Source organism: Microtus ochrogaster, chromosome 15, assembly GCF_000317375.1.
Source record: "Microtus ochrogaster isolate Prairie Vole_2 chromosome 15, MicOch1.0, whole genome shotgun sequence".
In the NCBI taxonomy this organism is placed as follows: domain Eukaryota; kingdom Metazoa; phylum Chordata; class Mammalia; order Rodentia; family Cricetidae; genus Microtus; species Microtus ochrogaster.
The window spans coordinates 7,033,899-7,059,378 of NC_022017.1; the positions used below are offsets into that span (position 1 = coordinate 7,033,899).

The 25,480-nt window shown below is 48.7% G+C and overlaps 1 protein-coding gene across 1 annotated transcript in view; it reads left to right on the forward strand.

Annotated features, from left to right (window-relative positions):
* The window catches only part of Vdr (vitamin D receptor), a 28,375-nt gene extending 10,985 nt beyond the window's left edge, over positions 1 to 17,390 (forward strand). Inside the window, exons 3-8 of the mRNA XM_026782792.1 lie at positions 5,217 to 5,401; positions 5,623 to 5,734; positions 8,093 to 8,264; positions 15,508 to 15,659; positions 15,836 to 15,952; positions 17,131 to 17,390. Coding sequence (XP_026638593.1) covers positions 5,217 to 5,401; positions 5,623 to 5,734; positions 8,093 to 8,264; positions 15,508 to 15,659; positions 15,836 to 15,952; positions 17,131 to 17,390 — 998 coding nt within the window. The remainder of the gene's footprint in view (positions 1 to 5,216; positions 5,402 to 5,622; positions 5,735 to 8,092; positions 8,265 to 15,507; positions 15,660 to 15,835; positions 15,953 to 17,130) is intronic.
* Positions 17,391 to 25,480: the final 8,090 nt, after the last annotated feature.

Consider the following 25,480-nt stretch of genomic DNA (forward strand, 5'->3'; position numbering starts at 1 on the left):
GAGGTTTATGGAAAGGTGACAAAGGCAGGAACCAGTGCCTGTTGACAACCTCCTGGTGCCAAAGTCTGCACAGAGAATCTGTGTTTTCTTCCTAAATTCTCACAACGACCCCTAAGCATGTGAATATTACTTTTTTTAGCAGCTAAAAAAAGTCAAAGAGAATGAACCTGTTATGCCTCAGACTTAGCATGCTATCTGCATCTATTCTGCCCTAGGTCTGGCCTACGGGCTCCATAGAAGGAAACCCCATAGGTCCTCCCAGTGAGTTAGTGCTTATTCCATCCTCACGCTCTGCCTGGAGCCCGAAGGAATAAATAGACTGATGAGAGCTCTGTCCCTCTGAAGAGTCCTTTCCTCTGTCCTCAAGTCCTGGGCGGTTCATATTGAAGTTTGTTTCTTATTCTGTTGTTTTTGATGTAGGGTCTTGCTTTGCAAGCCCAGGCTGGCCTCAACGCTCTGCTTCAAGGTCTTGACTATGGAGTTGGGTTCTTACATTGCGCTACATCTGTCCTGCTCAGAACCACCCCGTGAGATAACTTCAATGTTTCCATGGTGATAAATCTCTCCTCCCCAGTTTCCTTACATTTGCACGGCACCTGGGCCATAGGCGGCGCTCAGTAAACGTGTTAAGTGAATATCAGCTCTCCACATACTTCTTCTAGATCTTCATCAATCTATAGAGACCAGTAAGCTTAGCCTAAATCTGATATTGTCTGAGTCATTCATTTGGGGGAAGAGTTACATCCTCTCTTGGTGTTCTGAGGTCACTAGTGACACCTTCACATTTGAAAACTGTTCATGTTTGCAGATCTTGGCTTTCCAACTCAAGTCTAGGCTTTGTTGGACAGGAAACATATTTTACATGCAAATAACTTATGCCAAACTACTTCGTGTTTCCCCGCAAGTGATTTGCAAGGAAGTGGAGAAAGTGACTCTGGGACTGTACAGGCTACCAAAGCCCACTACTAACATTCAATCTCATCCATTGCAGAGTTCCCCAGACCCCAGTTACCAGACCACTGGCTGCATCTCATAACCATGTCCTCTGACCTGTAGTAGTAGCATCTAAGTATCGATTCACCAAGAAAATTATTTTTAAAATTCCTAAGAGGTTAATAAGCCCTTTGAGCTAATTATTTCACAAATCACAACAGTGTATGTGAATATGTGAATGAGGTATGGTTGTCCCTAGTTAGTGTTGCTTCCTAGAAGCTCTGGACAGCGACCAGCAAGTCTGATTTCACCAGTCCTGAGCAGAGAGGCCATGGCTGCTATTCAACGCAAGCGGTTGGGAAGAGAAGTGGTAAAGGTTGACGCTGAACTGTAAATTATTTATTTATTTAGGCTGGGGCTTGTGTCATAGCCCACATGTGGAAGTCAGAGGACAGCTTATGGGAGAGTTCTCTCCTTCCACAAGGCGGGCCCCAAGATTAAGCTCAAGTTGTAAGCTTGGCAAGTAAGCGCTCTACCGACTGTGACTTTTCCTACTGAACTATGCTGCTTGTCTCTGAAGTTAATTCTGGATCTTCTTTGTCTTTTTCAAGTAAATCACTGATGAATTTTGTTCGTTTAGTTGTTCACACTTTAGCTTTACTTGGGACAGTTTATGTCCGGACTCCATGTCTAAGAGACAGCGTCCCACTGATCAGTTACAGCTCAATACAATCAGAGACAGATGGACTTGTGGGCATGACCATTCATCCCAGAACCAGACTGCTCAAGTCTGAATGCTGGCTCTACTGTTGTTAGCTGTGTTACCCTGATCAAGCTACACAACCTCTCTGGACCTCAGTTTCCTCCTCTACAAAATGGAAATAATGATGATATTTACATTAAAAGACTGTTTTAGTGAGCCAATGTGCAAAAGGACCTCTTTATTTTTGGTTTTTTGAGACAGGTTTCTCTGTGTAAAAGCTATGAATGCCTTAGAACCTGCTTTGTTGACCAGGCTGGCCTCAAACTCACAGAGATCCTCCTACCTCTGCTTCCCAAGTGCTAGAATTAAAGGCATGTGCCACCACTGCCAGGCCCAAAACATACTTATAATAATGCTTCATACATAAAAAACCAATTAAGTCACCCATTAATCTTATCTTCTTATGATGCCAAACTTGATCACCAGAAATTGTAGATCCCAAAAGTTCGAAAGTAATTTTAAGACTGGATGTGGTGGTACTTACCCAGCACTTGGGAGGTAGAAGCAGATGGATCTCTGAGTTTGAGACCAGCCTGGTCTACATAGCAAGTACTGGAACATCTAGAGATACATAGTGAGACCCTGTCAAAAAAAGAAAAAGAAAAGGAAGGAAGGAAGGAAGAAAGAAAGAAAGGAAGGAAGGAAGAAAGAAAGAAAGAACCAAATGGCAGGTAGGGCTGGAGCCATGGCTCAGGGTTAAGAGCACTGTATGCTCTTCCAGAAGATCTGGGTTTGATTCCCAGCACCAGAAACATGCGTAGCTCCAGTCCCAGGGGATCCGATGCTCTCTTCTGGCCTTTGCACACACCAGGCATTCATATGGTACACAATGCAGGCACAACAATCCTAAAATAAATAAATAAATAAATAAATTTCAAAGAGCAAGAAAGCCATGCCTCTAGAGACAAGCACCAAAACCACAGACAACACATAACTTGGCAGAGGTATTGACAGAAGCTGTGCCAAATCCCACAAAGACCCCAAAGTGTACAGTTCTGGAGTTTCCCCTGAGCTTGCAGAGTCTGAAGGCATCATCTGAGAAAAGCTTGTGTTGTTTGGGTGGTCCCTGACAGATCAGTCTGTCTTAGAAGCATTTCAATCACAATTATTTAAATCAAAGAGGTGGGCTTCGGTGGGTTACTCACCTGTGTGCTTTGAGAGCTATTCCTGACAGTAGACTGCACACGGCCCAGTGCAGGCCTCTCAGTGCCCATGAAAATGACTTACAGAGAAGACACACTCTGTGCAGATGTTCTTGATAGCTGGTGTCACACTCCATGCAAGAATCCCCCAACTGACCTCTGTGAGGGAACACAGAATTGTAAGCCATAGCCCCTATCCTTGGGTATCCTGTGTGCTAGGAAAAGAGGCCTTAAATCTCTCAAGTTTCTCGGTCAACAGTTATTAAAACCTGTGTTAGCTATGAGTCTCAAAGAGTGGGAGACTCAATGTGTATGGAAAACACGAATTATGCATGAAGAATGAGAACAAGAGCTCAGAGCAGATCAGGGCAATCAAAAAAGGCTTCATGGAAAAGACATCAGAAGCTAGCCACTGAGGGAAGACGAGACTGTGTGTAGGTGTCAGGTAGAGAAGACACAGGGACGGACATCCAGCACAAGTGTAAGCAGGTTGTGTTTATGGCTCGGCATCGCTGACGTGCCTAGAACAGAAACCGCGTCCAAGGACGCTGAGGAATGAGGTTGGAAAGAGTTGAGCCAGATCATGAAAAGCCTTGCCTTTGATTTGGTCCTGGCAAGCAGGAAAGATGCAGAAGCTCCTAAGCAGGAGAATAACACCACGGAATCCTGGGAGGGCTACCAAAATCTGCCAGGCTGATCAACATGCCCGTGGACGCCCACAGTGGGACAGGAAGAGCCCTGCCTCCTGAGCTCCCATCTCTCACTCTGCCCACCCCACACATGGGCAGGAGAGACGGGGCACCTGGCTATGGCTCCACAGGTCTTTCCTTGGCCCTTCCTTTCCTTGGGATGCTCCTAGCTCCTTTGTCCCCCACCCCACCTGACCTCCTAGGGGCTGGGCAGAAAGACAACCTCCTCCGTGAGAGGAGGCTTGGCAGCTCTTTGGGCCTATGAGTCACCACCTGGGCGTGGCTTCCTTCCAGCACTGTTCTTTGGGCTGTGCACCTTGGTTGTGGGAAGAAGGCACCATCTTTCTCTAAGATTTCCCTTTCCTGCTATGCCTGTGGCTCTGATTCTCCATTCCTGCCTCCCATCGGTACTTCCTCACCCCCATTGACTTCTCTCAACCCTTCCCTTCAAGACAGGCTCAGATCAATGGACTTCTTTTGAAGCCCAGAACCCATTTACTCTCTGGTTCTGGTTCCTTCCCCAGCTCTTGTGAAACTCCACACTTCTGTGGGCAGATGCCCTGGCAGCCCTGGCAGCTTGAGCATAGAACAAGTAGGTACAGGCTGAGGCCCTAGTGCCCACTCCTACCATCAGGGCTTTGCAAGCCCTGGCCAGGCAGTCTGTTTGCCCGGTTATTGTGCCAGGCATCCCTGCTCCCAAGCTGTCTTTGCAGGCAGCTGCCACAACTCAGGGTGGCAGGGGTCACTGCAGATGCCTCTGTACCAACCTGCAGGTGACAAAGTCTCCCCCATGACCAGCCATCTACTGCCAGCTGGAAGGAGCGCCCCAGGCCCCGGCCATCAGGCTCCAGTCTTCAGAGATCTCCAAGAGATCTCAAAACATTCCTTGAGCAGAAGTCCCAAGCGTAACCAGGTTCAAAGACTGAGAGGTTGTTATGCAGAGGGGCAAAAGAACAGAGACTCTCGCGTTGTTTAGAGTGAAGCGGGCGGCTGAGTTCTACGTCAGGAAATGAGAATGTGGAAATGGCCTCTTCAAGGGGTTCTTCTCAGCTTCCCTAGCTTCCACGCAGAAGGAAAGGAAAGGCCCACACAGCCGTGGAGCGTGAAGCATGAGCAAAAACTAGCGTGTAACTGTGCCAGTCACATCCAGTTCTCAAAGCAGGGAGCTTGGAGCGGGTGGTGCTCTCGAGACCATAGGCTTCAAACTGCTCTTTTTTTTTTAAATATTTATTTATTTATTATATACACAATATTCTGTCTGTGTGCATGACTGCAGGCCAGAAGAGGGCACCAGACCTCTTTACAGATGGTTGTGAGCCACCATGTGGTTGCTGGGAATTGAACTCAGGACCTCTGGAAGAACAGGCAATGCTCTTAACCACTGAGCCATCTCTCCAGCCCCAAACTGCTCTTTTTTTATGAAGCCAGAAAGCCTGCTGTTTTCCCAAGGTCCCACATCTTGTCCTTGAGAATATGGACTTCCCGTTGCCAGACAAACCTCCACTCCTTCCACACGCATCTGCCTTTTCACCGTAGAAAATCCAGTTTCCACCACGTCACGGCATTGGAGCTAACATGATGGCTGGGTCCCACAGACTAGCCCCTCCCGTGCCAGCCCTTTAGCTGTGGAGGAAGGGTTCCGGGAGGAATTTTGGGCCATCCCTTGGGTTCCTTTTCTCGCCCTCACAGTCATCCTAACAGACGAGGAGGTGCAGCGTAAACGGGAGATGATCATGAAGAGGAAAGAGGAAGAAGCCTTGAAGGACAGTCTGAGGCCGAAGTTATCGGAGGAACAGCAACGCATCATAGCCATCCTGCTGGAGGCCCACCACAAGACCTATGACCCCACCTATGCTTACTTCAAGGATTTCCGGGTTCGTCTGCTGGTCCAGGGCTTGAGCTGGGGTAGTGGAGAATCAGATATAGCCTAGGCGTGGGGAGCAGGAATTGGGGGGTCAGGGAGCTGGGAAAGGATGGAGACCGTGCTGCCCCCGTGAACCTTTCCCCTTGCAGACCTTCGCTAAAGCTGTTGCTCTCAGAGGCAGGAAAGTGACCCCCAAATAGGGATCTCTGAGAATTCATCTTTGCCTTCCAGCCTCCGGTTCGTGCGGATGGGAGTGAGGAGAGCTATCCTGAAAGACCCACATTCAGCTTCTCCGGGGTGTCCTCCTCCTCCTCCAGCTCCGATCTGTACACCACCTCACTAGGTAAGAAGCCCTTCCACCAAGCAAACTGGGGGAAAGCATCCACCTCGTGGCTCCTAGGCTATAGGGGGAAAGGACAGAAATCTTCCATTTGCATACTGTGAGTGGGACACAGCCCTTCTTTCACAGAAAGAGGGCTGTCTTGTGCAAGATGCATGCTGGGAAGAGCCAGGCTGGGGTTCTGGCTGTACAAATCTGGGTCCAAGCTCAGCCTCTGAGCCAAGCTCTGTCCTTGACTTCCTCCCTGGAATGACCTGGAGGTCACTACCCAATGTTTTAGTCCTGGACTCTTTGAAAGGTGGAACTGATGTAGGAAGATGAGGTATGAGGCGGGAAGGGCCCTAGCCTGAGCACTGGGGGAACCGAGCACTGTGACCTCGGACAACCGGTCGCCTTCAACTCCTCAGAGTCTGGGATGCTGTACCTCTCTCTTTGGGCTCTCATATACATTCCTGCCCCATCCGTCCCTACCTCATGGTGCCCTGTCCTCTCTGCCTCTATGTCTTACCCAGTTCTGGTGTTCTTCTCTCAGGGCCTGGAAGAAGGTGGGGATGGAACTCCCACCATCACGTGCACACACCATGAGAGCTCCAGACTCTTCCACACCCCCATGCACAGACTGAGACTAGCATTCATGCTAGTGCTGAATGCTCTGAGATAACAGCACGGACAGTGCCTACCCACCGGAAGTGAAAGGAGAGAGGTGGTCAGACTTAAGAGAAAAGCACTGGGCGTGACGTGTGACTGGCGCTCCCTCCCCTCCCCTCACTGGGATTCCCCACCCCCACCCCAAGTACTCATTCTGCTTTCCATCTGACAACATAATCATTGTCCCAGTTAGAGACAAGTAGTAGTACTTCAGCTTTTAATAATCACTTACGTCCTTTAGGTAGTTTTATTTATTTTTTTTAAATTTTACTTTGAAGCAGGGTCTTACTATGTAACATTGGCTGTCTTGGAGCTTGCTGTGTAGACCAGGCTGGTCTGGAACTCAGAGAAAAATCACTTGCCTCTGCCTCTTGGGTGCTGGTGATTTTAAACTTTTTATAAGTTCATTGCTCCAAGGTCCGTACACCCACCAATGGTATGTTCAGTATAGCATATTTACAAATTCAGAAAGGTAGAATGAGACCATTTCAAAGTTACTATACGAAAGTCACACACATTCACCATCGATACTTAGAAAATGAAGATGATTTGGTTGCATAGCATGATCTTCACCCCTGCTGCTCGAAGGAAGAGACTGCCCACCTGGACATGTCTTTCTACTTCCCTTGGGAAATGGAACTTGGTGGTGTAGCCTAATGCTTTGTTTCTCTTCTCTTAGCCGTATATCAATGGAGACTGGAAAGCTGGCTCTTGCAGAGAACCCAAGTTTGGTTTCCAGCACCCACGTGGTGCTCACAGCTGTCCACAACTCCACTTTCAGGGGCTCCAGTGTCCTCTTCCGGCCTCCACAGGCGCCAGGCATGCATGTGGCACACATATATACACACAGGCAAAACAGTCATACAAGTTAAGTAGAAAAACTACATCTAAACTTTCTAGATACTATGCATCAAGACGATGGCTTGAGGTACACAGAGTGACTCAGTGGGCAAAGCACTTGCTACGCCCCACAGCCTGAGTTTAACCCCTGGAACTCATGTACAACTCCACAAATTGTCCTCTAACCTCTGCGTGCAACCGCAGCATGTGCACCACACCACCACCATCACCACCACCACCATCACCACCACCACCATCACCACCACCACCACCATCACCACCACCACCCATGAATGCTAAAATTTTAAAAACTTAAGACTAAAGTTTTTAAAGAAGAAATAGTATCCTGAAATATAATAACATATTAACATATCAAAATCTCCAACCATTGGATATCTGCATTGGTTCCTAGTTTTTTAGTTTTTCTCCTGGGTAAAAATATTTATACTTATTCCAATTTTTTTCTTATAATGAATGCATGCAAGTGGGATCACTACATACATAATGATAAACTATCTCTCTCTCTGTCTCTCGTCTCTCTGCGGGGCCGGGGAGATATCCTTAATCGCTCTACGCAGGTGCTAGAGGTAGAGGCAGGTGGTGAATTCCAGGCCAGCCAGAGCTACATAGTGAGACCATGTCTCACTTCTCCTGTCTCCACCTCTTGAGATTTTACAGGTACACATGGCCACACTCGGCAACTGAAGGCTTTTTGCTCCTAGTTTCAGATAGTTTAGAGTCCCTGAACAACCTTACCTGTCCTGCTGCACCCATCACTGCATCAGGCAGTCGCGATAGGGTCACGCAATGGGGTCCTCACAGAAATGCCGGGGTGTCCTTAAGTAACTCCCTCTTTTTCATCATCTTCCCCAGACATGATGGAACCGTCCAACTTTTCCAACCTGGATCTGAATGAAGAGGACTCTGATGACCCCTCTGTGAGCCTGGATCTCTCGCAGCTCTCCATGCTGCCTCACCTGGCGGACCTGGTCAGCTACAGCATCCAAAAGGTCATCGGCTTTGCCAAGATGATCCCCGGATTCAAGTAAGAAGTTCTTGCAATGTGTGGGAGACTGTCAGAATTCTGGGTGGAACTAGATGATACTCGGCAATCTTCTACTGCTTCCCCCATCCCAGAGCGCCTGCCCCCCCCCAGGACCTCAGGACCAGGGCAGGACAACCCTTTAGCACATCTAGCTTCCCAGCATTGCGTGGAGAGATGGTTCTGAGAGCAACTCCATCGCTCACTTTCTGGATGATGAAATGACTTCCCACCCGGCTTTCGTGACCAGCTAGGGTCCTGTTAGGGTGTCAGAAGCAGGCCAGGGAGCTCTAGGCCATACCGCTGGCTCCCACTAGAGCCCTGCTGGCTCGAAACTAGTCCTCACATAAACCCTTTAGATTCAGCCTAGAAAGTTCCTGCACATCCAGTTCCGAGGCCAGGATGAAGTGACAGCGAGGACAATGTCAGGACTTCCGGACTTGTGAAATAATCCAGGAATCCTAGAAAACTGGAGACAGGTTCACTGGCATACATGACCAAATAGGATGGAGACAGAGAGTTCTACTAGAGTAAGCATCCTGCCTTATAGATTCCTTCATACAGATTTTGCTCACTCATGTCAAATTTATTTTAATAATAATTACATGTGGAATTGGGGAGATAGCTCAGGGGTTAAGAGCACTTGTACAAGCTTGAAGAGCAGAGTTCAGATCCTTAGTGCTCACATAAGAAAGCCAGGCCAGGACCGGAGAGCTGGCTCAGCAGTTAAAAGCCTGTTCGTCCATAGGACCCAAGTCTATTCCCAGTATCTACGTGGTAGTCCACAGTTGTCTGTAACTCCAGTTCCAGGGCATCTAATACTCTCTTCTGGCCTCCACAAGTACTGCACTCACATACTATGCAGACATACACAGGCAAAACACCCATACATATAAAATAAAATAAATCCAGGCTAGCGTAACTAGTAGTCCCAGCATTTAGAGGGAGAGGGGATCCCCAGGGCAAGTTGGCTACTTAGACTAGTCACATCAGCCAGCTCTAGGACTCAGGGAGACCTTGCCTCAATATATTAAGTAATGAGAGATCAAGCAGGTTGCCCATTGCCAATCTCTGGCCTCCACACACATGCTGGCTCATACATCTGTACACATTTGAATATGCACACACATACACACATGTGTGTGTGCATGTGTATATATAGGCATATATAATACTTACATCTGAATATGCCTGCTGTATTAAATATTCTTTTTTGTTTTGTTTTTTGAGACAGGGTTTCTCTGTGTAACAGCCCTAGCTATCCTGGAACTAACTTTATAGACCAGGCTGGCCTCGAACTCACAGAGATCTGCCTGCATCTTCCTCCCAAGTACTGGGATTAAAGGCGGGTGCCACCACACCTTAAATATTCTTAAAACAATACAGTATTGTTAATATATATATATATGTATATATATACATATAAATATGGTTAGATCTGTATTCAATCTCTTCATTGTTTCCCAAAGTTCCATATAGCCTGTATATAACATGGTCAAGAAATAGGAAGAAGTCAGTCAGCACAAAACAATGTTGTCATCCCTTCCAGAGCTAGCAATAACTGAGGCCAGATTGCTTGCAGGTGCTGAACTAGGGTCCGGTGCTGAGTCCTGGGAGCTGCAAGTGACTTTAACATTGGCCGCCTTTGGACAGAAGCTAACATGAGGGTTTTTTTGTGGATTTGTCAGCCTTTCCCTGTGAAGGAAAGCAATTAGTTATTGTTGAAATTACCACACCATCCTCTCAACAGGGGTAATCCACGGACCTAACGCAGCACCTCCAGGCTGGTTTCCGCCAGGAGACAGCTGCCTGCGTGTTGCCCTATAGCTCTCACCAGCTCTGACGGAGTCGGTGTGGCTAACATGTAGAAGAGCAACGCGACGGGCCGTGTTGAGAACCCCTCCCCGCCCCACCGCGCTGCACCTTCAGCTGTGGCTGAGAGGGCCAGGAACTTTTCTGTCAGCCAGGTGGGCACACCGCTCTCCTGTGTGGAATGAGGCCCGCTTCACCCTCAGAGATTGGCCGTGGAACTGGCAACACATTTTGTTTAGTACAAGTTCCAACTCCTTCTACAGTGCTACATGCTGCTGTTTGGTAGCTCCGTGCCTTCCAAAGCCTTGTTTTGTGTAAACAACTAGAAACAAGACAAAACAAAACACCCCAAGGAACCCAAGTCCTGGCAGCAGCTGACTTCCACCTGAATCTGAATCATTTTTCCTCACTCTAGTAGGGGCAAGGTTGAACAGGTTGCCCCTGAGCCCCCTCTATGTGCTGAAGTTTGGTGTTTGGAGGAGGCAGAGGCAACTCTCATTGAATACATAGAAAACCATCATGCATCCAGACCACCCAACACTACCCCCCCAAGGTACCCCTCTTGAGTACCTCAGCTTCTGTCCCTCGCCCCCTATCTTATTATTTATTATTTAGCTGTTATTATTACTTTCTCTCCTCCATTTCTCTCTCCAAGGCTGAGATGACCTACTCCTTCCTTTCCTTTGGGGGTCCATTTCCCCACAGGATTCACTGGCCTAGCCCTGTAGTCACGGCTAAAGTGAGATACGCATGAGCAGACACAAGAACCACCCAGGTATTGCTGCAAAATGGGTTACATTGATGATGAACACCCTCAGGTCGGTTCTTCTTTCTTCAGCATGGCCTGAGACAGCTCAGCAGAGTGGTTTTTGGGGGTTTTTTTTGGTTTTGTTGTTGTTGTTGTTTATTTTGGTTTGGTTTGGTTTTTGATTTTGTTTTTCTTTTCTTTCTTTTTTTTTGTATTTTTGTTTTTGTTTTTCGAGACAGGGTTTCTCTGTAGCTTTAGAGCCTGTCTTGGAACTAGCTCTTGTAGATCAGGCTGGCCTTGAACTCACAAAGATCTGCCTACCTCTGTCTCCCGAGTGTTGGGATTAAAGGCGTGCACCAGCACTGCCCGGTGGCAGATTGTTTTATAAGGAAAAATGGGCCAGGTCTTTGCCAGAGCTCTGGAAGTATGCTAATATGGATACCCTGACTAGACAAAAGGGGTGCCATAGCTGGATGGGAGCCAGCCCAGTAGCTCTCTGGGTCTGTGATTTCCACACCAAGGGGCTGTGTTTTCCTGAGAACAGTAGTTATGTCCCTGGCAGCTTTGATCTTGCTGCCTGAAGGCGAGGGAGACAGGTGGGGAAGGCAGGATGAGATGTCTGTGTGGGAGAGGGGACCAGGGTTGGGATGAGACTCCAGCATGGGCACAGAACCAGTCCAGGGCGGCAGTTCCTGGGCTCTTCTGGGCATGCACAGCACAGCGGTGCTCCCTTGGCTCTGCTCCCTCCTTCTACCTCCTCTCCCTCCTCTGCTGCAGCTCACCCACAAACCTCTCTCTGCACTGCAGAAGTACCTGGAGGAGGTAAGGTCAGGAGCAGCTTCTAAATGGCCCGGAGCAGTGGTGGCTACCAAGGCTGACTGCTTGCAGGCTGCCGTACTTAGGGAAGAGGCTACAAGGCCACAGCCACTCAGGCCCAGCTTCGTGAGCTAACTGCCTGCAGTTGCTGTCTCTTCCGTTTCCAGGGCCCTCCAGTCACAGGCCCTAGAGGCTTCTCTCACCCTCTCCCGCACAACCAGGTATCTTTCCTACCAGCAGCTTCCTTGTCTAAACTGTGAGGGGTGGAAGTTGATTAGGACACCATCTCTGGCCTCCAGGGACTCGGTGTCAGATAGAAGAGATAAGGATGTAAGCTACAGCTGCCCAGAGATAAGAACTCAGCTGGAAACCTGCTGGAGACACCGTGGGAAGACAGGCAGGGAGGGGCTGCCAGACAGCAGCTTAGTTCCAAGGCAAGGCACACCTCTGGGTGCCTAGACGTGATCATAGATGTGAATAGTGACTGACTAGGCTGGGAGAGGTGACACTTGGCCAGGCCCTGGGCTGGTACTTGATCTAGCAGAACAAGCCCCTTTCCCAGTTTCCTGGGAACCATCTCAGAAGGCTCCGCATTTTTCCGCATTTCTCTGCTGTGGGTAGATTGCGGGGCCGACGTAGCTTTCCTCACGGTAGGTGGACGTCCTGACCACAGTAAACTCCGATCCTCAAAGCAGCAGGCATGACCGCTCACCTCCAGACACCTGTGCTGAGCAGAGCACAGACCCCCCCTCACAGCCACAGGGAGTACCCGGAGTGAGAAGTGACCAGATGCCTTGTATATAGCTGGGGTGCAGTATGACGCAGCCTACTGAGAACTAAGCTGGGTTGGTTTTTTTTTAAGAATTTTTATTTTCTTTTATACTTTTTCTGTAATTTCCAAAGATTTAATAGTGATCTAAAACTCAGATAGAGGCAGTGTTAGCATTTGATTGTTTGTTTCTGACACCGGGTCTCACTTAGAAGTTCAGGGAGGTCAGGAACTTACTATGTAGCCCAGGCTGGACTCAAATGCACAATCATCTCCCCAGCTACCGTCTGCTAAATGTTATCATAAACATGAATCGCTACACCTGGTTGGTTTTTGCTGTTTTGACATGCATTGATTATTTATACTTAGGAGCAGTTAGACACCACGTTGTTAATCTATTTACAAAAGAAGGACACAGTGGTTCCCTTTAAAAAGCAAAAAGCCAGGACTGGTGAAATGGCTCAGCAGGTGAAAGTGCTTGTCAGCCTAAGCCTGCTGCCCTGAGTTCAAATTTCCCAGAATCCATGGTGGAGGAAGAGGAGAGAAAACTGATTCTCCAGAATTGTTCCCTGACCTCCACAAATATGTCATAGCACACATGCACCCCCTACACACAATATTATTATAATAATATTAATAAATAAAATTTTAAAATAAAAGCATTCAATTAGCTCTGGTTAGGGGTCCTCACAGCTAATAGAGAAGTCTGCCGGTTCTGTGTGTCATTAGGACATTGCACATGTTTATGGCCCTATTGGTTATAGCTCAATAGAAGAAGAGGCAATTGATGTAGAAGCTGGATCCTCACAGCTGGATCCAGAGGCTGTGAGCTTGGCTCTTGGAGAAATCTGCAGCCGCCATGTTACCACCATTCATCAAGTGTGCTGGAGCGGAGCTGGCCACACAGTCTCCAGTGGGACCCTCCCACCTAGACTACCTCTGGAGTTTCTCAGTCCCAATCCTTGGCCTGCCACCTAACCGTGGAAGCCTTCCACTTCCCATCATCTATTGTCCGTGTCCTGCACTTACACACCAAAGTGCTGCAGAAAGCATTTTAGCCTGTCTACAGAAGACTTCTACAGAGGCGTCTAGACAGTCAGGAAAAGAAAGCAGGGAAAGCCAGAAGTGAGTTGGCCTATCAACTGCCTTTCTCTGCCGCTGCTCAGACAAGCCCAGTTCTTGACTCAGAAGCCTGCAATGGTTGGCCTCTTTTCACATCAACATGTTTATTGATCCTCTTGTACTCAGGGTTCAGTGATGATTCTGTGGGAAACAATAGCGCAATTAAGAGATGGTGTTGGCTCTCAAGTATAAACAAAGCTTAGAGCTGGGAGTGGTGATTCCAGCTCTCAGGAGGCAGAGAGAACGCCAGCCTGGACTACGGAGAACCCTGTAGTCCAGAACACAGACAAGCAGAGGAAGAGGCAAGCTCAAGAAGGAAAGGGGGAAAGTGAGCACCATCAGTATGCACTGGTGGCAGAGAAAGAACCGACTCTGCTGATCTGGCCAGACTCCATGCAAGATCACACTTGGTTTTGAGACCAGAAGGTGTGATGGAACCTTAAAGGAAGGTGTTTCTGAACCTGGCAAGATGATACAAAAGGCAGAGGCTCTTGCTGTCAAGTTCCATCCACAGGACCCACTTGCTAGAAGGAGAGTAGACACTCTCTGAAGTTACCCTTTTTGACCTCCACCCATGCACTGTGGTTCATGCATGCAAGATAAATTAATGCAATAAAAAAATTGAAAGGAAGAGTTGCTCCTAGCTGAAACTGAGCATCCTCAAAGGCACGCTGTGTAAGGGAGCATCACAATTGAATGCAGAGTGGTGTCGTGTCGCAAGAACGGATGGGTGGTGGCATTTGTTATGGGAAAGAGGCCTGGAAAGCGGAGCCAAGCTATGGAGTCTGGGCTTGATCCTAAGGGAGGATCTCATGCACAAGAATGACACTGCCCTGTAGCAGCAATGGGAAAGACTAATGGGAAATGTGGGACTCTGGGATTCTAGTAGGAGGCCCTTGCACAAACCATGGAGAGAGCCATTGTCTTAGTGTTCTATTGCTGTGAAGAGACTCAATGACCAATGTAACACTTGCATTTTAACTGGGGCCTGGCTTATAGTTTCCGAGGGTTAGTCCATGATCACCATGGCAGAAAGCAGACAGGCATGGCGCTGCAGCAAGCAGTAACTGAGATTTTTCCATGCTGATCCACAGGCAGCAGGCAGAGAGAGGACCACTGAGCCTGGTTTGGGCTCTTTAAACCTCAAAACCCACCCACCCCCAGAGACACACTTCCCCCAACATGAGCACACTTACTCCAGCAAGGTCAAACCCCCTAATCCTTCCCAAACAACTCCACTCTTTAGTAACTAAACATTCAAATATATGAGCCTATGAGGGCCGTTATCATTCAAACCACCCCACAAAGGAGATGGCTCAGGAGATCAGCTGGCTGCTGTGCAAGCTTAAGGGCCTGAGTTCAGATCCTCAACATGCACATGAAAGCCAGATGTGCAGTACGCATCTGTAACCCCAGTGCTAGGGAAGGGAGGAGAGTTGTTCCCTGTGGCTCACTAGCCAGGCAGTCAATCTAAAGCAGCAAGTTCTGGGTTCAGCAAGTAGTCCGATCTCCAGACACAGCATTCAACAGAAGACATTGGACATCAGCCTCTGGCCACCACAGACACACAGACCAAGAACAAAAACAGTGGCGTTCTGAGCCAGAGCTGTCCTAGAGAGAGCAAGAATAAAGTCACGGCCCAACATGTATCCTGGAGACAGAGGTGGCTAACAGAGAGCTTGCTACAGAGATGGACAACTGGGAAAAAACGCAGAGGTGTTGATGGTGACTCTGCCAATGCCTTCTGCAAACCTGTGGTACATACCACAACACAGGGGGCTTTCTGTGGCTGTCCCTTCCTCCTGACCATAGTAGCCTCTGCCATCGGTCACTGAGCTACTGGGAAAGCCTTGGTCTCTTCTTGCCTCCCAGACACACTCTTACCTTCCAGGAGATCCCTGTCCAAACACTAAACAGGTGCCTGTGACTTGCAGATTTTACTGGTTGCCTGACTTCTCCCTTCCCGCCTTCCCCAACAGGGATCTCACCTCTGACGACCAGATTGTACTGCTCAAGTCAAGCGCCATTGAGGTTATCATGTTGCGCTCCAACCAGTCTTTCACCATGGATGACATGACTTGGGACTGTGGCACCCAGGACTACAAGTATGATATCACTGACGTCACCAAAGGTGCGGTTAGACTCCTCCTCTATTTTCCCCAGTTCCCAGACTCTGACTCTATAGTCTCTGAATGCTTGGGGTTGTGACCAGGCATCTGGAAGAAGAGCGGGCAACAGCAGGGAGAGACAGGCAGGGTGGATGCTTCTGCTCTCACGCTGGCTGCTCGCTCTCTCTCTCTCACACAGCTGGGCACACCCTGGAGCTGATTGAGCCCCTCATAAAGTTCCAGGTGGGGCTGAAGAAGCTGAACTTACACGAGGAGGAACATGTCCTACTCATGGCCATTTGTATCGTCTCCCCAGGTATGGAGCCGAGCAGGGAGGCTCGGAGAGACCTGGGGCATGGTGGGGACGGTCACGTGGTAAAGCCCCGCTCAGAGTCAGTGGGGCAGTCTGAGAGAGAAGGGAGCAAGAAAGGCAAATAAGGAAACGCTCACTTTGCTGAGTTTGCATAGCCCAGATGGCATGTGGAGGGGTCCTTCAACACACGTGACTTTGTCCCGTGGAAGCCAGGGTGATTCAGAGGACTTTGAGGAACCAGATGAACAGGGTTCCACAGGCCACACATAGGGCTTGGGTGTTGCCAGTACTCAGGTTCTGTTCTTGTCTGAACTGGGATGAACTTTCCTGTCACCCGAGGTTCTTCAAAGGCAGGGCACAAACCCTTGTGGAACAATGGATGCTTCTGCCTAAGTTGACTTTGGAGGCTGTGAGCCGTGACCCAAGGTGGGAAAAGACTAAGAAGGGGGTTGTTGTGGTCTTAGAGATGTTATATTGGTGATAAAGTCCAAGGAATACAGTGCCGGCTCAGCCTGGACCACGTGTGCACAGGGGAAAACTAGTGGCCTGTACCCAGGAATACTTCCCAGGCTGAAGGTCCAGGGAATAGGCATAGGTTTCCCTCCTGGTGCCCAGCTGGCATGTACTCACTCATTCACATGCTCAGTCATGATTTACTGAGCACTTACTCTGGCTAGGCACTAGGCAAGGCTTAGGGTGTCGCAGCAAACAGGATAGACTTTTCCCTCAAGAAAGTTAGCGGGGAAATGAATGCTAGTATCTGCTCATTTTCATTACGGTGAGAGTTTTGAATATGAAAATGATGTGATACTACAAGAGAGATCCTGAGGTAGATCTGGAGCAGGGAGGTAAGGGTTATCAACACAGCCTTCTTCAGGAAGGGCTTTGAGTCTGTTCCCTGACGAGCAGTCAGACAGGCAGAGTGGAGAGCTGACTTCCAGGCAGAGGGAAGAGGCCAGTGTGGAAGATCTGAATACCAAAGACTGAACCTAGAGACAAAAGGAGTGAGGTGGTGTGGGGCAGGACCAGAGGATTCCATGGAAGGACTTGGTCCCAAATACAGTGGGATGTCACCGGGGTGAACACTGCCATGGGTATCTGTGTGAATGGGTGGCTGTGAAAGTGAGAAGCAAGGAATGCAGCTGAGTGTCCCTGTGTCTTTCTCCATCCCTGTGACACAGACCGACCTGGGGTCCAAGATGCCAAGCTGGTTGAAGCCATTCAGGACCGCCTTTCCAACACGCTGCAGACCTATATCCGCTGCCGCCACCCACCGCCAGGCAGCCACCAGCTCTACGCTAAGATGATCCAGAAGCTGGCTGACCTGAGAAGCCTCAATGAGGAACACTCCAAACAGTATCGCTCCATCTCCTTCCAGCCCGAGAATAGCATGAAGCTCACACCCCTTGTGCTGGAGGTGTTTGGCAATGAGATCTCCTGACCAGGGTAGCCTGCAGCGGTGCCTGGGTGGGGCTGCTCCTCCAGGGCCCCGTGCCCAGGCTCTGGGCAGGTTGCAGTCCAGCAGTGACTCCTGCCCCCTTCTGGAGTTCAGTCCTTCCTCTGCCATTGCCCACGTTTGTCTGACCCATCCTTTCCCCTGCCCAGCCTGTCTCCCTTTCCCGCAGATCACAGATTGGCCCTGTCCCTTAAGACTTCAGTTAAGGAGAGACTGCTATTCATTTGACAAAGAAACTCAAGCGGGCATAGAGGGCAGAGGCCGAAGGCAGAGCCCTGCCTGGGGAATGCTCCCATTATAAGGGGCTACTGCTTGTGTCAAGGGAGGCAGGCAGGAGAAATGTGCCCATGTCTCAGGGACAGGTACCTGTACCTCCCCCCCAACTCCAGCCCTACCAGAGCCTAATGGGAAATCCCCTACCCCTGCCAAAAAAGGGTACCCACCTACATCCCCTGCATCCCATCTCATGCTGCCGCCATTGTGTGCTATTCCATCCCAGGACCCAATGTGGGGCCTCCTTCCTCTGCCATGATACTCATGGACTTGTTCACTGCCAAGATGACCACACTAACCATTGAGTACTCACCTAGCTCCAGAGTTCCCACCTTTGAGGTTTTGCCATGGGAATTTTCCAGGGCCAGGACCACTGGACCAGGGGGCTTCTTCCCCATCCCAGAACCACTGACCTAGAAAGCACCCAAGGATAGGCCCCAGGGGATGGGACACAGGCCAAGTAAAGAGGTACAGAGCCAGCCTGTTCTTCCCACAGGACAATGAATGAGACCCCTCTGTCCTTGTCATCAAGTCGAGGGTCCCTCAGCCTGGAGATAGTGGGACCACTCTTCTTACCTACACGTGTGTCAGGACCAAATGTCCCCAACTTTCAGAAGATCCCCAGCCCTGTCTTCACCCCTTACCCTGCCAGTGCCTTACCACCTACCTAGAAAAGACCCTTTTTCTCTGGCCTCCCGGGAGCTCACCAAGAATGTCCCAGAAGTCATCTCAGCTTCCCCGTCACCCCTACTTGGAGCAGCAGTGTCTCCCCTCGTTTGCCTAGGGGAGCTACCTTTTCTTCCTGTTAGAAGGAGATGGGGAAAGCCAAGAGCTCCCCGAGTGGAGCTCCAAGCCTGCTATCCAGATAGAAAACCAGACAGGATCACTCCTCACCTCCGGAGACAGAGAGGGGTGATCAGAACGTGTGGAGTGCAAAGATATGGGACCAGTTCCCCGATTCCCATCCACCACCCAAAGTCAAGGGAGGCCTATGAAACGGACAGGCGATGGGCTAGGTGCACATCTTCAAACTCCACTTTTCTGTAGCAGCCCAGCCCAGGAGCTTGGAACCCTGTTCTCACTCACCCCAAGTACACCCCTTTCTGATCATGGGTGTGTGGAACCCATACAGAAGAGGTTCTCATAGGGGGACTCATAGAAGGTCCTTAGGAGAATGCTTGATTTAGGGAACACAGCCCCATTGAAAGCAGCAGTACAGTGCTAAGGTCAGTGAAAACATAGTTACATTTTTTGTATTCCCTGGAAACCCTGGGACAAGACAGATTTAACACTGCAAGAACCATCAGTATTCACCTTGCCCTGCGTGTCCCAAAATTCAAGTGGAAAGCATCTGGGGCCACATTCCCATGCTGCAGAATGGCATACAGAAGGTTTCGTTTTAAATTTCTTAGATCAGGGTTGTTTTCAGAATTAGACCCCACCTAGACTGTGTCCTAACACCGAGGTGGCAGTGCCTGAATCAGCAATGTGTGTGTGTGTGTGTGTGTGTGTGTGTGTAAAGATTGTACACCGATGATTATTGTTACTGCTTAAAAAACTACAGAGAGACTTTTGATTTTAGCTGCAGAACACACTGATCCAGCTCGCTGTTCATTGGGAGGGAAAGTCTGAAACTTGCTAAGAACTTCAGTGCCTTTATAACAAGAACCTGCCATTAGAGAAGAGCAGGGTTTACTGGGGCTCTCATACTTAGAAACGTCCCCAGGCCTGGAGAAACTCTGAACTATGACCCTGGGCCGTTTTATATCGAGCCTGTTTCCACTTCTCTGGTAGATGGCCCAGGATTTGAGGAAGCCCTGGATTTTAGAGCAAACCTCCATCTGGGACTTCCTTCTTCCCCCGGAGAATAACCCACCCACCTACCCACCCATGCAAAGGCCTGGCTTTTGAACTCTCCACTTCAGCCCTGTGTGCTGCTGTTGTCTTGTCAATAACATGTGTCAGTCTTTGGAAAACTTTCCCCTCTGTCCTCTTCCTTTCCTGTCCTCTCCACGAAACTCCACAGGCCTCCAGAGCAGGCCAGTTAATCAGCCCAAGGACCCACCACTGAGGCAGCGCCCAAAGGGAATCCTAGGAGCAGGAGGAAACCAAACCAGCCAAGAAAGGTTGAGAAGCATGTCTAGTTTGTTTATTCTGAACACACGAAGGTAGGCGTTGAAAGAGCTCACACTTCTGAGAGGTATTACTAGACACGAAGGGAAATAGACACCACAATGGAAAAGCAGCAAGATTTCTCAAGATAGGAGAATCCTCCTGCTGCCTAAGAAGAGGAAAGTTGGGGAGTCCAAGTTGGGTCAACAGTGATGGTGGACATAAATGACAAATCTGGTGGACATTAGCCATCTAAAGAGCCTCCAAAGAGATTCCCATAGAGAAAAAAACGTTTTCTAAGATCTTGTCAAATAAACCATGAGAAGCTTTGCCGAGGGTACCAGACAGCTCCCGCTTGCGCAGCGCTCCCTCTGTGACAAGCACTGCTGTAAATAAAGGCCTCGTGAAAACCAACTTGTTTGCTCTTCATAAGGACCCATGAGGGTTGCCCTCACACGGTGAAGGGGGTCGGCTGCCCACAGCTACACTGGTGATGAGGGAGAGGTGAGGTTCAGACCTGGGCAGCCATCTCTGGGAGCCTTTAACTAATTGCCATGTTCTACCGGCCCCGACGGAGTTAAGCCCTGTGACAGATGATGGGTAGTCTTGCTGCCACCCTAGGGAGGACATGAGGGAGGTTTCCATTCAGAGATGGTGAAACTAGAGGTGCTGGGTCACAGAGTGCTCGCTCCCCAAGAAGCATCTGAGCATCGGGCCTAATGTGTTGGCCTCAGTCAGGTGTGGCACTTGCCAAAGAACATCACCGGGAAACGAAGGGACGGCTGGTAATGAAAGTCCTTGCACTGGGGACATCTGTTAGGCCAGCACCTCAGAGTGTTGCAAGTAGCCCTGTGCATAAATACAACTCCTTAGGGGCGCAGAGGAGGAAGACAGACATAGCAAATAAGAGTGTCCAGCCAAGGACTCAGCTCTGGGAATTGCGGATGGTACTGCTAAGCCCCACACACGTATTTTTTTTTTAAGTGGGTTCAGAAACCTGGGGCATGATTTACCTTAATTTACAGAAACATCTGAAAAGATCTCAAGCCACAAGCTAAGATGTCCCAGTGGAGTGAAGCGGAGAGAGGAACTGGACAGAGGTTGGAGGGTTTTCCTAGAGAACGGAACACCTGTGGGAGTGTGAAACTGAGCGACACCTCCACAGATCCTCAGTGTTCTCAGAGATGGTCTGGATGAGCACTCAATCCAGGAAACACAAAAATCAGACCAAAGTGATGCATTCTTACACGCCAAGCTTTTGGTCTATACCTCACTGTTGAACCACTTAGTTTTATTTTATTTTATTTTATTTATTTACTGGTTTTTCAAGATAGATTTTTCTCAGCTGGGCAGTGGTGGCACACACCATTAATTCCAGCATTTGGGAGGCAGAGGCAGGTGGATCTCTGTGAGTTCGAGGCCAGCCTAGTCTACAAGAGCTAGTTCCAGGACAGGCTCCAAAGCTACAGAGAAATCCTGTCTCATAAAAAGAGAGAAAGAAAGAAAGAAAGAAAGAAAGAAAGAAAGAAAGAAAGAAAAAAAAAGAAAGGTTTTCTCTGTGTATCCCTAGCTGTCCTTATAGACCAGGCTGGTTTTGAACTCAGAAATTGACCTGCCCCTGCCTCCTGAGTGCTGTGATTAAAGAAATGTGTCACCATGCCCTGCTGAACCTCTTAAATTATTTATTTATTTATTTATTTATTTATTTATTATGTATACAATATTCTGTCTGTATGTATGCCTGCAGGCCAGAAGGGGGCACTAGACCCCATTACAGATGGTTGTGAGCCTCCATGTGGTTGCTGGGAATTGAACTCAGGACCTTTGGAAGAGCAGGCAATGCTCTTAACCTCTGAGCCATCTCTCCAGCCCTGAACCTCTTAAATTTAAAGTCACTAAAATCAAACCAACAGTGGAGCATGGTGGTACACACCTTTAATCCCAGCACTTGAGAGGCAGAAACAAGTAGAGCTCTGTGGGTTCAAGGCCAGCCTGGTCTACAGAGGGAGTTCCAGAATGGCAATGACCGTGTAGAGAGAGCCTGTCTTTAAAAAAAAAAAAGAAAAGAAAAGAAAAAAAAGACCAAAATAAGCATTCAGTTCTGCAACTGAACAAGCCAGGTCCCAGAGTTTCTAGTGCTCAGTGGCCTCAGAACTACCATTAGGGACAGCGTGTGTTGGAACATTTTTATCATCACAGGGTGGTCTACCCCAAGCAGTCGGCCCTGCTGCTTTTGTTTTGGAGGTAGACTCTTACCATATAGCACTGGCTGGCCTGGAACTTACTATATATCACGGACTAACTTCAAACTCAATGCTTCTGGTAGGATGAGAGAAGGGATGTTGTGGAGCAGGGCTCACGGCTGCAGACAACTTCTCGGAGTTACCATAGACACACATCATATGTTCTGAGTGGCTGTACACACAAGTCATGTGTTCTGAGTGGCCGTGTACACATGTCATATACTCTGAGTGGCCCTACACACACATCATATGCTCTGAGTGAGTGGTCATATACATGTGTCATACGCTCTGAGTGGCAGTACACACATGTCATATGCTGGCCAGTGTTGTGAGAGCGGTTCAAAGGAAGCAGACCCTCAAATGGAGTTTGAAAGCCAGAGTTTTACTGGAGAGAGGTTGTGTGAAATAGCATGAGACAGAGGAGCTGGACTGAGAAATACCCTACAGGACCCAGCCATGACAAGCTCAACAGAGACCAAGTGTCAATAGTTTACCCTAAGACAATACCTGACTCCAAGAAAGACCGCAAACTGAGACTATCCAGGCACCAGCTAGGACCAGATCATACAAAGGAAATTCCTAAAGTTCCAACCATTGTAGATAGGATCACTGCCAGCACACACCCATTGCTTTTCACCAGGACACACCTAGACAAATGTCAGTCAATCAGGGGTCCTGAACCTTAAATCCCTCACCCCTACCTTTGCTACTATAAAAACCCAACCCCAACCGAACTCAAGGCTCTCTGATCTCCCCAATACAATGGGCACATGGAGAGTCTGAGTTTACAAACCTGTGTAAGAATAAAGGTTCATTGCTTTTACATACAGGACTCGGTCTCCTTGTTGGTTTTGGGAGAACTCCGTGATCTGAGCATAACAATCCCAATGAAAGTCTTAATGCCGGTCTAGGAGAGCCTGAAGCTAGGCTGGACTTTGGATGGCCTCCTGTTGAGGAATATGGGGTTTTTTTCCTCAAAATTAATCAAATGTATTCATTTATTTTCCATCCCAAATGCAGGTTTCCCATCCTCCCTCTACTGCTCCCCGTCTCCTCACCCCCACCCCCCGATTTTCTACTTTTACATTAGAGAGCCATTAGGTGCGGCTGTCCCCAGAATCAAGGGTGACCTTGATGTGACCTTGATATATGCCAAGGCCTGGTAGGAGCACAGCATATTTCTTCTCGTTCTATCTAAACCAGGCAGACCTTTTTCAGAGGACTGCTCTAGCTTGGGGAGAAGCTAGAAGTATTCCAATGTCCTCCTTGCAGTTCTTGGGGAAGGAAACACCTCCCACCCCCATCCCTCCCATCTCCTCAACTCCCCCTACACCACACCCATCCCCCACTCCCCTTTCCCAGTCCCAACCACCTAAGATTTTTTTGAGCCTCTTCCAGCAGTGAAATCTCAGCTGGAGGCTCATCTTGAGCCTCACCACTAGGGGGAGTTACTACTCTACAGCAAGGTCCTGGGGTCCTGCTGCTGAAGTAACCTGATGGTGTTTCCCTCCCACACCAGTACATTGGACACCTCAAACAGGGGTCTCCTAAGGTCCAGATCTTGTACTTGCTGCCTCTGAGCCCCATCTGTGCTGAGGGTGGAGTTGTCCACAAGCCCGATTTTGTGTTCTTTCCAAAGTTTCTAAGTATAGGCCCACAAACAGGCCATTGGAGACAGTAGCAGTGAAAGCCACAGAGTAACAGTTAAGGGTGGAAACTACACCCTGTCCTGAGGTTGTCACATGATGTTTTTGAGCCTTGGTTTCTTCCTCTATAAAATGGCAGCTGTAACAGTAGCCACCTTGATAGGTTACTGTTGCTATAGGTCACCCTGTGTAAAGAATTCGTCACAGTATCTGGCACATAGCCATCAATGAGAAAGGCCTGCCAGCATCATAGTTGGGCTGCAGGGTGGTCAAATAAATGTGTACTAAGAAGGTGATACTGTTGCCATGCTCTGTCCACTGGTTCTTTCTGGGCTGCTTGATTGTCCCCAGACTTCTGTCTATAGCCTCTTCTTCAGCCTCTTGCTAGGGGCTTCTGTTCCCTGATTATCAGCATCTAAAAAAGGTGTCATTAGGCCATCTGACCACCAGGGGGCAGTGAGTCATTTAATGAGCCATATTGGACCCAACTGAACCAGATTGTCGGGGCTGGAGGGGTGGAATCTAAATTGGGATACAAAGAATTATGGTTACTGCCACCGCCAACTTCTTTCAGTTATGTCCTTTCTTTTACAACTTCATCCCCACAAACCAACAAACGAAGGAGAACCAAAACCAGTACCCCTTATCTCCTGATTTCATGAAGTGTGGATTACACCCATAACCCCAGGTAAACAGGGGCACGTGCTTAGAGGAGACCGCACAAGGGTCAGGAGTCAGATTTGATCTGTCATCTTTATTTACACCATTTCTTCTCGCTCACATATCCCAGGGTGCAGTTCAACCCCCACCTCTATCTCTCCGGGGTCCTTGGGTCCCTTCTCCAGATGCTGGAACTTGAGCCACTGCTGTATCCAACAGGTTCCAGCTCTCCACATGTGCATCTCAGAGCCTGTCAGTCCAGAAGCTCTTGGCTGTTCTCAGCACTCCCTTGCCTCTTAAAAACAAGGAAGCCTGGGAACTTTTACTTATGTAAATTATACCTAGCTGCTAGGTATGATGGTATATAGCTGTAATCAGGGCACTTGGAAGAAGGAAGCAAAAGGATCAAGAGTTTAAGGCCAACCTAAGCTACAGTGAGAGTTTGAGACCAAGGAACTGCATGAGATGCTGTTTTATAAATAAATAAATAAATAAATAAATAAAATCTGGGAATATTTATGACGTTAGAAATCAAAACAGAAATTTAAAGTACATATTTATTAAGTTTTAAATATAGTAAATGAATCTTAGACATTAATATTAAGCAATTATTATTTAAGATGGCCTTCTTCTGAGCAGCACTATTTTAATGGCAAAGACACTGTTTCTCAAAGTTCTTTAATGCTGGCCTTAACAGAAGCCAGCTTTGTTCTTTATCGGGTTCTGCGTTCAGCCTGGTGTGGTATCATCATCATGGCAGCCACTTTGGGGAAAAGGGAGGCACTGAAAATTTGGGAACAGGAATAAAAAAGGTAAATAGTGCCTTGGTAGTGCTCTTATGAAAAGCAACATTTGCTTTTGCAGGGTCTCCAAGACTCACAGAGATCCCAGACTACACTTTGAGGCCCCTGCAATATGCCTTCGGCACGCTGCCCCCCACAGAATCCCCTTGTGTTTACCCTCATAGTTCCCCAATAAGACAAGTTCCCTGTGCTCCTTAAATCTCCAGCTCAGACTTCATGACTTCCCCAGATCATCCCTGCCCCTCACCATCCTGCACTCCCCTCCCTGCCCCTCACCATCCTGCACTCCCCTCCCTGCCCCTCACCATCCATACCCCCATCCCTGCCCCTCACCATCC